Genomic DNA, 13,008 nt, shown 5'->3' with positions numbered 1-13,008 from the left:
CTGTCACAGGGAAGAAGGTGTTACAGACAACATAGTCACTTACTTCAGTAGCTTACTACAGATTTTGTCATGTTTCACTGTGGTTGTTTAATTGCCAAAGATCTAGATGGCATATCAAAGAAGTCTTTATTCACAGTCTTGCAACTCTGTTCATCAAAAGTAGAAGTGTTGCAAAGCTTAGCCAGAAGGCAAGGTTTTACCTACAGTTAAGAGATGGTTCTAGTCTTTCCTGCAAAAAGAAATGAGGCTGAATAGCCTGAAAAAAAATGAGGCATATAGTAAAAAAAACCCCACCAACATTCACGTTTGTACAGCAACTTTCACTGTATTTGCTTAAAATACTAAATTAAAAACTAAAACAAAACATAATTTTAGTTGCATGTAGTTACAGGAGTTTATTTTGAACTCTGGCCAATTCTGTAATACCTAATATACCAAGTGCAATATAAGAATAGCTAGATGTGATAGCACAGTGCTGAGTATTTATTTTGGCATTGGAGCTTTTTCCTTGTGGGTAGGGGTGGGGAAGAGGTCACACAGTTGTCAGTGGTCCCTCTTCCACAGCCATCAGGATTGTGCAGCATCATTTAGGAGGTATTCCAGGACAAGTCAGGCACAGCTCATGTGGCAGCATTCACCGCCACACATGGCTATGAACCCAACCTCCTGCAGGCTCCCAATGAAGCCACCCAGGAGCCCAACTGGCTGAGACTCTCAGCACCCCCTTCCCTCATGCTCTACACCTGATATTCTAACCTTCTCTGGGTCCCATCCACCAACCTCCAGCACTTTTTTTCCCTATCCATCTCAACGCACAGGCCTACAATGTCCTCCCTCTGATCTATTGTTGCATGATATGCTGTTCTGTAACAGAAGTAGCACTGCAAGAAGGTGCTTCTACACTACTATATTCTGGGAGCATTTTTTAACCATTCCACAGGGAAATGTGATGTTGTCTTGCCATTAAAAACTTTAGAATATTAGAACACAACGTGAAGGGTCACTATTTGTAGTGCATTAATAGCCTAGCTAATGATTTTCAGGTAAAAGGACAGCAGCAGATGCTGGAATACTTGCCTCCATTTTTCCCCACTGTTCGGAAACACCTCCAGAAGGTCCGAAGAAAAGATGCCCTGTTATGAGGGGTGGCTTGAACAAAGCTGAACTCGCGGAACAAGATGTGTGTTCCTTGCCGCACGCTGTTAAAACTGTGGACATAAAGTCAAAACACAAACGTTAGAAAACTGAACCAACGCGAATGTTCTGGGAACAACTAGAACAGTAGCAGGAAAACCACTGGCCATTACATTTTGTGAAACCAAATCTCCAAAGTTTATACCCATCTGTTCTCTAGAGAGAAGACTGTTTGCAAAAACCACACATTGAAATTTAATTATAGGAATTAGAGGTTTGTGAAAGTAAAATTCATTCTAAAGAATCCCAGGAAGGAGTGTCCAAGAGCCACTTATTTGAAAACAATCCATTGGAAAATGGTTCACCAAGAGTAACTGTTGTTTATCTGACCAGAAGATGCCCTTTCTTTTAGTACCATTTGAACTTCACTGCCATTTGCATTAGTTTTCTTCAAAGCCACAAAAAAAACATCCTCTTTAAGAGAAGCCTCAAGATATCATTTCTAGGTTACTGAAACTTGACTATTGGATGTATAAAATTTACTGCAGTTGTGATAAAAAGCTGATTGACACATCACTAAACAATTTGCACTAATGCATTTTGAAAAGAGTAGCTGGTCATTATGATGGATCATCAAATCAACACCCACATTTTTGTATTTCAGTATAAATTCCTAAAATATGAGTTGCAAGCACTTTAGGACAACTTATTACAGCAAACATTTGTCTTACAAAGGTTTCTCTGAAGAGCAAGAAATTCTCCTTTGGGCATGGTAAAGCTCAACATACAAGAACAAAAGAAATGCAAATACAAACATTATATACCAAAAGGTATAATGACAGGGGTGCCTCAAAGATAGATTTTGTGCATTTCGCTCAGCATCATGCAAGTGGGACAAAGCTTTGAAACACTCCAGAGAGATCATTAAAACATTCACTTGGGACAGCAGCTTAGCTCTCCCTCATAGGAGAGAATTAATGAAAAGATACAAGTTTACTTTCATCACAGCAGATCCTCTCCATAGGTACCATCTCCAAAACAGACAAAATCCAGTGGTCAATGTGAACCCTCTCAGTCTGGAATTTTAAATCACCTCTTTAAATAGAAAGACTTTAAATCACTTTATCCTTCATAGTACAGAAAAGGGTCTCACATTTGAAAGAGAATTATACCAGACAGAGTTGAGCAAAATTTAAAAAGTCATGTAACAACTGGGGCCGTGTGTGTGTGTAGAGAAGCCATTCAATTTTTAAAAAAGGAATCACAATTTCTCATTTTTAATGTCCTGGTTCTCAAACAGCAAACAAACAGAATTTGTTGTCATGTTTTGAAAGGTAGTACAGAACACAGTTTATAGCCCCCCTACCCAGAAGGAAATGTAACTCAAATAAAATAAGTACAATCTCCTTATAATTAAGAATCACTTATGACACTTAAATCCTGGAATTAGGAATATTCTTTCTGTAAATATCATGGACAAATACAGTATTTCATATTTATGAAACTTTATTCATGCAAAGTAAAGCACAACCATTGTCCCAAGAGATTAAAGTAAATAAATAAATCATGTGCCAGATCAAAATGTGCCAGAATTACATGACTGTCATTGCAAGTAAAGAGTATTCATTACAAAGTGCTGTTGCTCACTGCCGTAGAGTGAACAAGTTCAGAGTAAGGTAAAGTAACTTGCAAAAAGTCCCACAAGATGCCTGTGACAAAGCTGGAAATGGAATTTCAGATCTTCTCATCCCAAACCACAGCCTGTATGACTTCTTTAATCTCTGATCTGCATTGATTTGCTGATGATTTGACAGACTGATGGAAAAAAGGATACAGATGAAAAAGAAGAAACTTGGTTAATAGAAGAAGGCAGCTTTCAGAAAGATAACACACATAAGGGAGACATTTTGGAAGAGGAAGAAAATGAAGGCACAATGATATAATTAAATGTACCAAATTATGCTGCCCAGAGCATCTACAGAACATGCAAATTTTGGAAGCAGATCCTGGCACAATTGAAATGCAAAGGTCCAGACATGAAGCTACCATACTATTAATTCACAGCAGACAGCCCTACTACATTACTCCTTATTTCTAATAAGCAAAAGTCACTTGCACTTTCAGCATGGGATGGCTCTAAACCTACCAGGCAGAAGGGTATGATATCATTTGTTGCTTACTCTGTTAACAGAGTGGGTGGATATGCTGGAACATCAGCACACCTGGATGTGCTGACAGCCAAGTGCCCCCAGCTAGCTGAGTAAAGGAGGATTTTGTTTAACTACACAATTGAAGGATTTTCCCCCAAAAGCTCAAGATTACAAGCCTGGGAGTCAGAATTTTATCCCAGTTAAGATGCTACATTTCAGACACCCTACTTTATAAATTCCTTTTTACAAGTAGTAGAAGTTCAGCTCAAAGGAGCCAGCCCATGATGGAGCTATCCAGCAAGCAGCCCAATACAAATCAACAGATCTGTTCTCAGGCATGGTCAAGATCACTACAAGGGACAGGAACACTATATATTTTGAATAAACGATATATGTTGAAACTCCTTTATCATGGGTAGATGGGCAGTACCAAAATAACTTGGCCACCTTTTCTTTAACAGCTGCCCAGAGGTGAAGCTACCATAGATGTGGTAATCTTACAGGTAAACATTTCTGGAAGAAAGAGAAATTATGACAACCCAAAGTTGTTACAAGTATCCCAACAGCAGGTAGGGCCTATGACCAACACCTTACCTACGATTTTTATATACATGTGAACAGATGTCTTTTCCAATTCTTTTTGAATACAAAAATGAAACAAGATGCACTCAGAGGAATGGCTTAAGCAAGATACCAACAATAAAGATACAAACTTAACCATTAAGCTCAATCATTCTCAGCAAGTTTAACAGATGCTGAGATTCTTCCTTTAGGATTGCTCAGTCTTCCTGCTATCTGTCCTCCTCTCACCGAACAGCTCATACTGTTAACAAGGTTAAGCGGCGAGAGCTTTTCAGCACATTTGAAGAAAAAAGACTTAGGAAAAAAACAGGGTACCTCAACAAGTTATTACTTTATCCTCAATCATTTATAAATGGGTTTGCAAACCCAGAAGCAGGGAAAATATTTTTTCACTTCTCTGGTTAACTTCTCTTTTTCCCCTTTTAGGCATTTAAAATGCAGCCATCTGCAAGAGATTCCTTCCAGAAGGAAGCTTTCAACAACTCTGCTGGTCTCCAAGCCTCCTATTGCAAACCTAATGATTGCCTCAGTCCTCTACATTACCAGTAGAGTAGGCAAATTAGAAGAGTAACAACAGTTACTAATGATGTGATTTTATTTGTCTTGCTGAAACCAAGACTACAAATTGAATTGAATGTTCATTAGTTAACACCAGTTTACTGTGAGCACTCATATTTCACACAAGAATTGTTAGGCAACTGGTTACTCTGTTAACAAAACAGCTTTTTCCATTCACTTGTGAGAAAATCCTGGAGAAAGACGAGAGAAGAATAAAGCAAGGTTCTCACTTGATGGGGAGATCTAAAGAAATTCTTACAGTAGGGGCTTCAGGATGCTTTCTCACTCCTTTTCTTCACGTGCACCAGAGCAGCCAAACCCCAGAACAGTCTCCTCCAACATGCTGAGAGGGCTGCATCTTGCAGCATGCTCAGGCTATGCTTGTGGTTTGGCCCATACACATGAGAGGAAGAGAAAGGTTTTGGGAGAAGACGGTGATAAAACAGCCCCAGCTCTCGAAAATGGCTGTGCTGGGAATTCTAGCACTCAGGTGCTGCTTCTCTGAACAGAGCAGCTTTCATAAGGCTTTGTCTTTTGTGTAATTACATTTTGGCAACCTGCCAGAGTTCAGAAACTTTCAAGCACTCTTTTCAAACCTTTGGACTTCTAAATAGATTGTAAAAGCCCCAGGATGCTATGGTAACATCTCAGTTGAAACCCATTATAGCAGTTAGCCTCTGCCTGCTGAACTCAGGCAAAGCCAAATATGCACAATGCAGAGAGTCCCAAGTCCTCGAGAAGGATGGCAGAGCTTGCCAGGACCCTGCTGTCCCCCTAGCAGGTACCACCTTTGGTTACCATGCAAAGAGCTGAACAAGCTCACAGGACCACTCCTCTACTAAATGGAAAACAAGGAACAATGACCATTCTTCCTTAACTTATAGCATTACTGCTTGCATTTTCTATCAAGAGCATGATGAAGAAAACAATTTTGAAGGCTTCTTCAGCATGAACAATTTACACACAATCACACACACATACACATGCACACACACCCCTTTTCTTGCCAGCTACACAAGTGTCTAAGTGATTAAAACAGAGTTGGATGTCTTAAGCAAAAAGAAGGTTGTCTCAAATGCAAAGTTGCTATCAGAGGCTATGTTTAGACTGACCAAAACGTCTGTAGAGAAAAACAGTGCGGAGGATTTGATGTCAACATTATGGGCATCCCGGGATCTGTTTTATCTTGACCCATGCTCTAGACTAGTTCTAATCTAGTCCCATTGACTGAATGCTCATTTGCAGAAGGAACACATCTTCCAGTTTAGCTCCATCTGAAAGGAACCCAGAGGTCCAAGACTGCTTCACTGTGTGAACTAAAGCACAATAAGTAGGGATAACCAGGAGTATTAGGATTAGAGACTATGGTACAATGAGTAACAAAGAACTAGCTCTAGCAACAGAAAATACTGAAATACAAAAGGCTTCAAAAATCAGGCCATTTCTGTTGTTAAATAACCTATCCACAACAAAGCATCCCCAAATGACCAATCGCACTTAGCCCAAGGCTATGCTCTGAAATAGCAAAGTGAGGTTTACCTTGCCTAGAAGGAAGCCTGAGAGGAAACACTTAAAACTGTAGGCATAACTGGGTAAAAAAAAAATCACTGTTGTACTGATTAAATTACTGCTGTATGAATGTATTTTAAGATCATTCTATTCTTCACCTATTGGTTTAAGTGTACTACAATATTTGCAATATTCAGATGAATCATTGGACTGTTTCTTTAGCTATCCCCCTTGGAAGGTAGTGTAGGACCATTAGCAATCCTCAATTCAACGCCATTGTATCAAGTGCTTTTAAAATTCCACAGATCTTAGAACATGGGACACTGAGGTCAGCCTCAAGGAAAACGCCACCTTCCTCTAATGAAATTAGCAGTGCTTTTTAGGCATTTCCTTGGAAATGTGTTAAGACAAAACAGATGCTAGAAGTTATTCCTGAAGACTGGCTTTAAGAAAAAATAGTTGGTTTTTTTAACAACCAGGCAGATAGGAAATCATTAACACTACAAAAATTTGGCCAGACTGGATGGTATAACACTACAAACACAAAGACTGGATTTTTTGAGATCCTTTCTCTCTCACCCACTCAAGCTTACTTCAGCTGAAGGGTGTGGAAAGAGGGAAAGGAGCAACACAAATTTTAACCATGTGTCTTCAGACTTTTTGATATAGGCTAGGAATCTCTGTATTCGTGGCAGACTTAATACAGGTGGTACAGACACTATCCCATGTACTGGGATGAGGAAAGTGAACCACACCACCTGGGACACAGCTCAGAGTAGGCAGTGAACAAGCTTTCTTATGTTGCTTTGTAGCAAATCAAACCCTCTGAGACCAGTTTACAGATTCTGGAGAAGGAAAGGATTAAAGGAGTGCTGTGCTTGCTTGTTATTACCAAGAAAGCCTTCATCTTTTTTAGAGTCCCCCTCCCTTAATTTTTCATATGCTAGGTCAGTAATTTAACACCTCAAGGCTTCCAAATCACAAGCCAAAATGACCGTACTGTGTTGAATTATTAGCCCAGGATTAAAAAAGAAAAAAAAAAAAAAAGGAGGAAAAAAAAGGCAAATGCAAAGGGGGGGGGGGGACACGGGAATCTAAAAACAGAGGCCTTTTGATCAGAGCAGCATCCTGCAGTTTGCTGTAACTCAAGCTGACCATTCTTATATAGCAGGAATTAAGGACTCCCCCTGCCAGGCAGGGCCCTATTAAAACACAATAGCTGTTTGAAAAGGGTAAGCAAGCTGATATGGATATAATAGGCCACATATTGGGGCCCCTTTCTACTGTGAAATAAAGCTTCTTCTTAGAATTATGAGCTGGGAAGCCTAGTATTCAGGAAGATGGGAAAGGGCATACAATGAAAGACCGTAAATAGCCCTGCAGAAACCCTCCAAGGTGCTTAAGGGAAAAGTAAAGAAGCCTTCACAGATAAGCATCAATCACCCATGACCAGCTCTTTCAGTCTGATCAGGTACAATTTCAGTCTGCATGGTGTTTCAGCAAGTCTGGAAAGGTCTTGCTGGTATAAACAGAGATTTAGTTTTTACAGTAGGAAACTGTGCAAGTTGCACACCACAGGAACAGCTGCACGAACACCATTATAACTAGCTTTTATGGAGATCACTGCAAGTTGCTACCCAGCTTCCCTCAAAAAAACCTGCCTTTTTCTGCCCAAACCTAAACTAAATACATAAATAATAAACCAATCCAGAGTTATAACCACAGTTATAATCCAGAGTTATAACCACACAAGGAAAACTGGTAACTCTTTCAGCTGATCTATTTAGTATTTGTTCAAACTGGTCCAACTTGACATTTTGGGGCAAGAAGAAAGTTCCTTACTGAACTGCTCTATAACCCTCTATATTCTGAGGCTATGGGAGATTAAAGTCCTCTATTAGCTTCCTTAGCATACAGCCATGGTCTCTATTCTTTGGCTTCCTTTATTAACCAACAAGTGTTTCTGTCCTCCCTGTCATGCTGTGGAATTCATTCACTAGCTTCAAGATGCTACAGAAACCATACAGTGAACCTGTGGCAAGGGTGAGAAGATGGCACAAAGATGAAAAACACTATGAAAAACACAAGGCACACAACGTAACATTCTGATTTTCTCTTGTCTAACAGTTCTGAAAGTAGCTATGGAATTGACACCAGCTGGAGATGGATTTTGATACCAAAGCATAAATGACCACCAAAGGAGGAGTATGATTTTGAAAATTATCAAGGAACTGCACCGATCTTGAACGCCTGAGATCAAAGTATAATTCCAAGTAAAGGCAAATTGACGTATCAGAAAATTGAGGCCAAAGTATAAGTACAAGTAAGGGCCTGCTTGCTCCATTCTGCATGAAGTCTCATGTATCTCCTGTCATAAGACAGTTCCATGTTTTATAAATTAGCCTTTTAGTTATTTTAAAAGGTAGCTGCATAATCATGTTATGACTGTGATGATCCATGAAATACTGAAATATAACTGAATACCTGTTCCAGAGAGATTCAGCACTGGTGCCATGCAAACAGATTCCATAGTTCCTTGTTTTTGTCTTGGTTTGACTGGAGAATTTCAAAAGAAAAAATTTACAACTAGTACTCTCTCACCTATTCAGTTGCCTTGGCAAGAACTATAGCACATCAAAGACTGAGCAGCTTCCAATATTTTCATCATGGCAACAAATGAACCTTGCCAAAATTCTTTAATATAGATGAAGTTACATCATTTGACATTAATGTTAACTCTGCATTTTGAGATTGCTTAGCTAAACCACTTTGTGCTCACTACAACTGCTGGGCTACAGTGTTGACCAGTTACAGTTTGTTTAATTCACTTGAAGATACATAATAACATTAATTTTGCAGGACACCTGGTTATTGCAAGTCTCTAAAGCTAATGTATTCTGGGATCTGTATGGTTTCAACATGGCACTGCACAGAAAATCTCAGGTTCTCTGAACACATGCAGATTTCTAGGAACTAAACTTCTGTTGCTATGGTTTAGTTTTGTTTTTAAAGAAAAGGAAGATAAACCACGTTTTAAAAATGCGTTTTTCAGGCTTGCTTTTAGTGTTTGGTATTCATGGAAATGCAGACATAGTTAAGGGATTTTATCCTGTAAAGGATAAGGAATCCTATCATGGGATCTTATCAGATCCCATTGCTGCAAGCATTTGCTCATTTTTACAGTTTGGCATATCTAATTTAGGAAAAATTTTACATTTGTTGGCCTTGTCCACAAGGGAACACATACATAGCAAAGCAATTAGAAATGTTCCTCAAGGTTTTCTGTGATGCCTCAACATTATGCAGCCTAAGAAAAAACACAAAAGTCCTTCCAACAACACAAAACTGGGAAAAAAACCCAAACCAACAATAACAAAAAAAATAACCCCAACTTCAATTCTGATCCATCTTTCCTTAAAGATCTTTCTGGGAAAAAATAAAGTGCTCCTCAAACTTACACTACTATTCCAATTTAATAGAAAGTCTTACAGGTTTAGACAGATGGAAGCCAAGAACTCTAAAACTGATCTCCTATATACATAAAGTAGCCTAGACCCATGCCAAAGTGCTTCATTAAAACAAGAACTATGTGAGTCAGTAATACAGAGAGAGTTATTGCTATTCATGAAGTTATCATGTATCCAACAGTGGTACTCTTATGGCTTGAGGCATCAAAAGCTTTATTGGAGGAAATAGTATGTTAAAAAGAAAATATTCCTAACAGAAAATTATAAAACTATGCCTTTAATTCTTAAGAATAGTTAAAAAAACCCCCACATATAATATGAGAAAAAACACCAATGTGTACTAAACTTTCTACACTGCCATGTTTTTCCAAAGCTGCTATTGTCATGTGCATTTCTACTGAATTCCAGTTGCCAATTTCACATTACTAAAACAGTTTTCTGCAAAATACTTAGAGAAACTGCAGGAAATCCAATCTTTGCAGCATGTGATCAAGCATGAGGTGAGATTATTGCTTTGTATACACATTGCAGATTGTATGCAAAACCAGTTACATCAGCATTGAATATCTAATTTGCATCACAGCAAACGCTACTACAGAGCTTTCCTCAGTGGAAGATGGGCAATATAAGATTTTCAGAGCTCCCCAATTCTGACTTGGGGGCCCTTTCACTTCTGCAAGGACACAAACAAAACCACAGCAGAGATACATGGTAAGAAATGCAAGAACAGGGCAACCTGTATAAGTTCATACATTTGAAGTCAAAAAAGTCTGATCTTAACTCCCAGCTGGGATCATATACTTCTCCAAATTTGTACTAGTAATATCAGCAACTATGATGAAAAGCAAAAAAAAATTGGAAGCATAAACAAGAATTATACCAGAGTTTAAAACTAAAGCTAGAGAGAGGATTGTACATTCAACTCTAGCCCAGAGAAAAGGCACAAACACAGTTAACTCAGGTATATATGGTCTTGACATTTGTAGCATTTGTCACATTCCTGGGCTTTGGCTTTTGGGAAATTTCAAATTTTTCTTTCCAGTTTTATTAGCTATCCACACTGCCTGTATGCAGTTAGCTTTAACCTAAAGGAAGCTCAATTTCATGGCAGATGTGTTGCATTTCAGCCTTCAAGGCTGTAAGAACAAATAAAATATACCCAACCACTTAAGGTCTCCATAAAGTAGTCAGCCAACTCCTGCTGCAACTATTCTGACAAAGACTACAAATAAATATGCAATTTCCATGATGTAAAGCAATAGGAAAGAAGTGGGCAAAGACTGCACTGCTACACCAGTGAATATACACTAGGAGCATCATAACCTGATCCCACGGCACATGGAAGTTGCGATTACCTCTCTCGAAAGAGCAAGAGCACGGTGCAGGTCAAGTCAGTGTATAAGTGCAGAGTTACCACGGATGACTCCCCTGTGCTGACAAGATGCTGACATCAAGTGTTAACATTCATATGCTATGGCAAATCCTGCAGATTCTTCTGTCACCAAAACGGTATGAGAAGCTTCTTAAGTGGAGTATATTACCACATACAGCATCACCGGTAAATGCTTTAAGTTCAATTCTGCTACTGCTTTGCTACAAGTCTTCCAAGACAATCCTGCTTACCAAAAAGATTCTTTACCTTTTTATCTCCCCTGTATTGCTTTGCAAGGGACATATGTGAGAATCCACTCACCTGTAAGATTCTCAAGAACATGGTAAGAAAATATTGCATTTTCTAATATATTGGCAACATGTACAACCTTCAGTGGGAATAAGTGTGTTATTGAAATTAATATATGCATTTTTTCCAGCTGTTTACTCAACAGCAGTTATCCCAATCAGCATATTTGTCAGGTTAGGACTTGTTGCAATGTTTATTACAAAGAAACAACTCTGGGAAAATCAGCATTTCACAGATCCTGGCTGTCATATCAAAATCCCAATGCTGTTTCTGCCATAAAGCAATTCTATTATAAAAACACTGGGTGACAGATCTACAGGTTCCAGACAAAATTAACGTAATTTAAATCATAAATAGAGTTATCCAGAACCCCTAGGTCTTCCATAGCTTTCATACAAAACACATACCCCATGCATAGTGGACAGCAGGTATTGAAATGCCATTTCTAAGGTGGGCTGGAGAAACTTGATTACAAGAAAGAGAGTTTGCCCTTCTGACAATGCTTCTCTGTAGAGGTGAGACTGGAAGGCAACAAATGGACTAACAGAAAGGCTTTGTGTCCATTAGCAACACTCTTAGTGGAGAAATATGCAATTACTGTAGGTTCCCCAGAAAGATTTATCAACAAATTCAGTCCTGCAAATCCGTGTACTCTGTGGAGAGACACTTTCAAAATGTTTCTTTCACAGCAACTTATTCACATAAGCTGCAAAATCTCCTCAGAGCTTCTGGCACAAATGCTGTGTCTGAGTTCATATATTCACTCTCTTTCCACTGATAACTGACGAGCAAAGGAGAGGCAGACACAGTGCCCTAGGGATCAAGGAATCTCAAGTAAAAGCCTGTCAGGAACCATCAAGCACATTATCCTAGCTGAGATTTTCAGCCCAAAGGGCTGCTGCACAGCTAGGTCATTGACAGCAGCAGCTTGATACCGATCACATGGCTCAGTGCAGTCTTGCATTGAGGGGGATAATTTTATCTTTTTCTCTCCAGAGCAGATGACATGTAGGAATCCTGACAGTATTTGAAGAATACATGAAATGTTGTGGGTTTTTTTGCAATTGCTCAGAAGCTTATATCAGAGAGAATATCAATATTTTAGGTAATATCCTAAAAGTATTAATACCTCACAGATACTACTGATTTGCCCAAAACACAAAGAACTAACACTAAAAAAACCCAAAACCAATGCCCCTCCCCCAAACAGTTGTACTGAGAAATTCTAATGAATGGCTCCATCTCTCAGAAAGGGAATCTGGCACAACTTGCCAAAGCCCTAAGGACCTTCTCACTACTGTTTTTGCTGTTTGTACTGTAATAGTACAAAGCACAGAGTCAACATTCTACAATGCTAGGTGCTGTAAAGTACATGCAGTACAATATCATTTCTGTCTTGAAGAGCTTACACTATCCTTGCAAACAAGACAAAACAAGTTACTCTGAAAAGGGGAAAGATGCAGAGCAGATGACAGCAAGATGATGATGGTGATAAGGCCTACATACACAGATGCAAAGAAAAAAGAAAATTGATGGCTCTAAGCTAGCTCTAAGAATCTCTCCTTTTTATAAGCAGATAATTCAGGTTATTCCCAGTTGCCAATTAAGGTTGTCTTCAGTGAGTGGCTTAGTTCTCATGGGCATCCCATCTGTCTTGTTCCTGGCCCTTCCCCCCTGCCCTCCTCCCCCAAGGGTATTGAGACTTTTTTAAAGACGAGGACATTGTTTACTCTACAGATTTATTTCTGTAATGTTGTACAGCAATAAAGGACTGAACAAGCCAAAAGTTTGTCTGATACCAAAGCCTGTGTCTACTGCCAGAGAAAGCCAAGGGAGTGGTATCGTATTTGTCCCTAAGGAAAGAGTTGAACAAATTGTTCAATCCAATCCAGACAGCAAGAGAAAATGAGGTACTTTCACTGCTAGA

The 13,008-nt window shown here is 39.1% G+C and overlaps 1 protein-coding gene across 1 annotated transcript in view; it reads right to left on the bottom strand.

Annotated features, from left to right (window-relative positions):
• The window catches only part of C6H11orf49 (chromosome 6 C11orf49 homolog), an 81,689-nt gene that overhangs the window by 54,957 nt on the left and 13,724 nt on the right, over nucleotides 1-13,008 (bottom strand). The window contains exon 3 of the mRNA XM_032112137.1: nucleotides 1,078-1,208. Coding sequence (XP_031968028.1) covers nucleotides 1,078-1,208 — 131 coding nt within the window. The remainder of the gene's footprint in view (nucleotides 1-1,077; nucleotides 1,209-13,008) is intronic.

Source organism: Corvus moneduloides, chromosome 6 (assembly GCF_009650955.1).
Source record: "Corvus moneduloides isolate bCorMon1 chromosome 6, bCorMon1.pri, whole genome shotgun sequence".
Classification (NCBI taxonomy): domain Eukaryota; kingdom Metazoa; phylum Chordata; class Aves; order Passeriformes; family Corvidae; genus Corvus; species Corvus moneduloides.
This window is presented reverse-complemented; position numbering and strand designations above follow the sequence as displayed.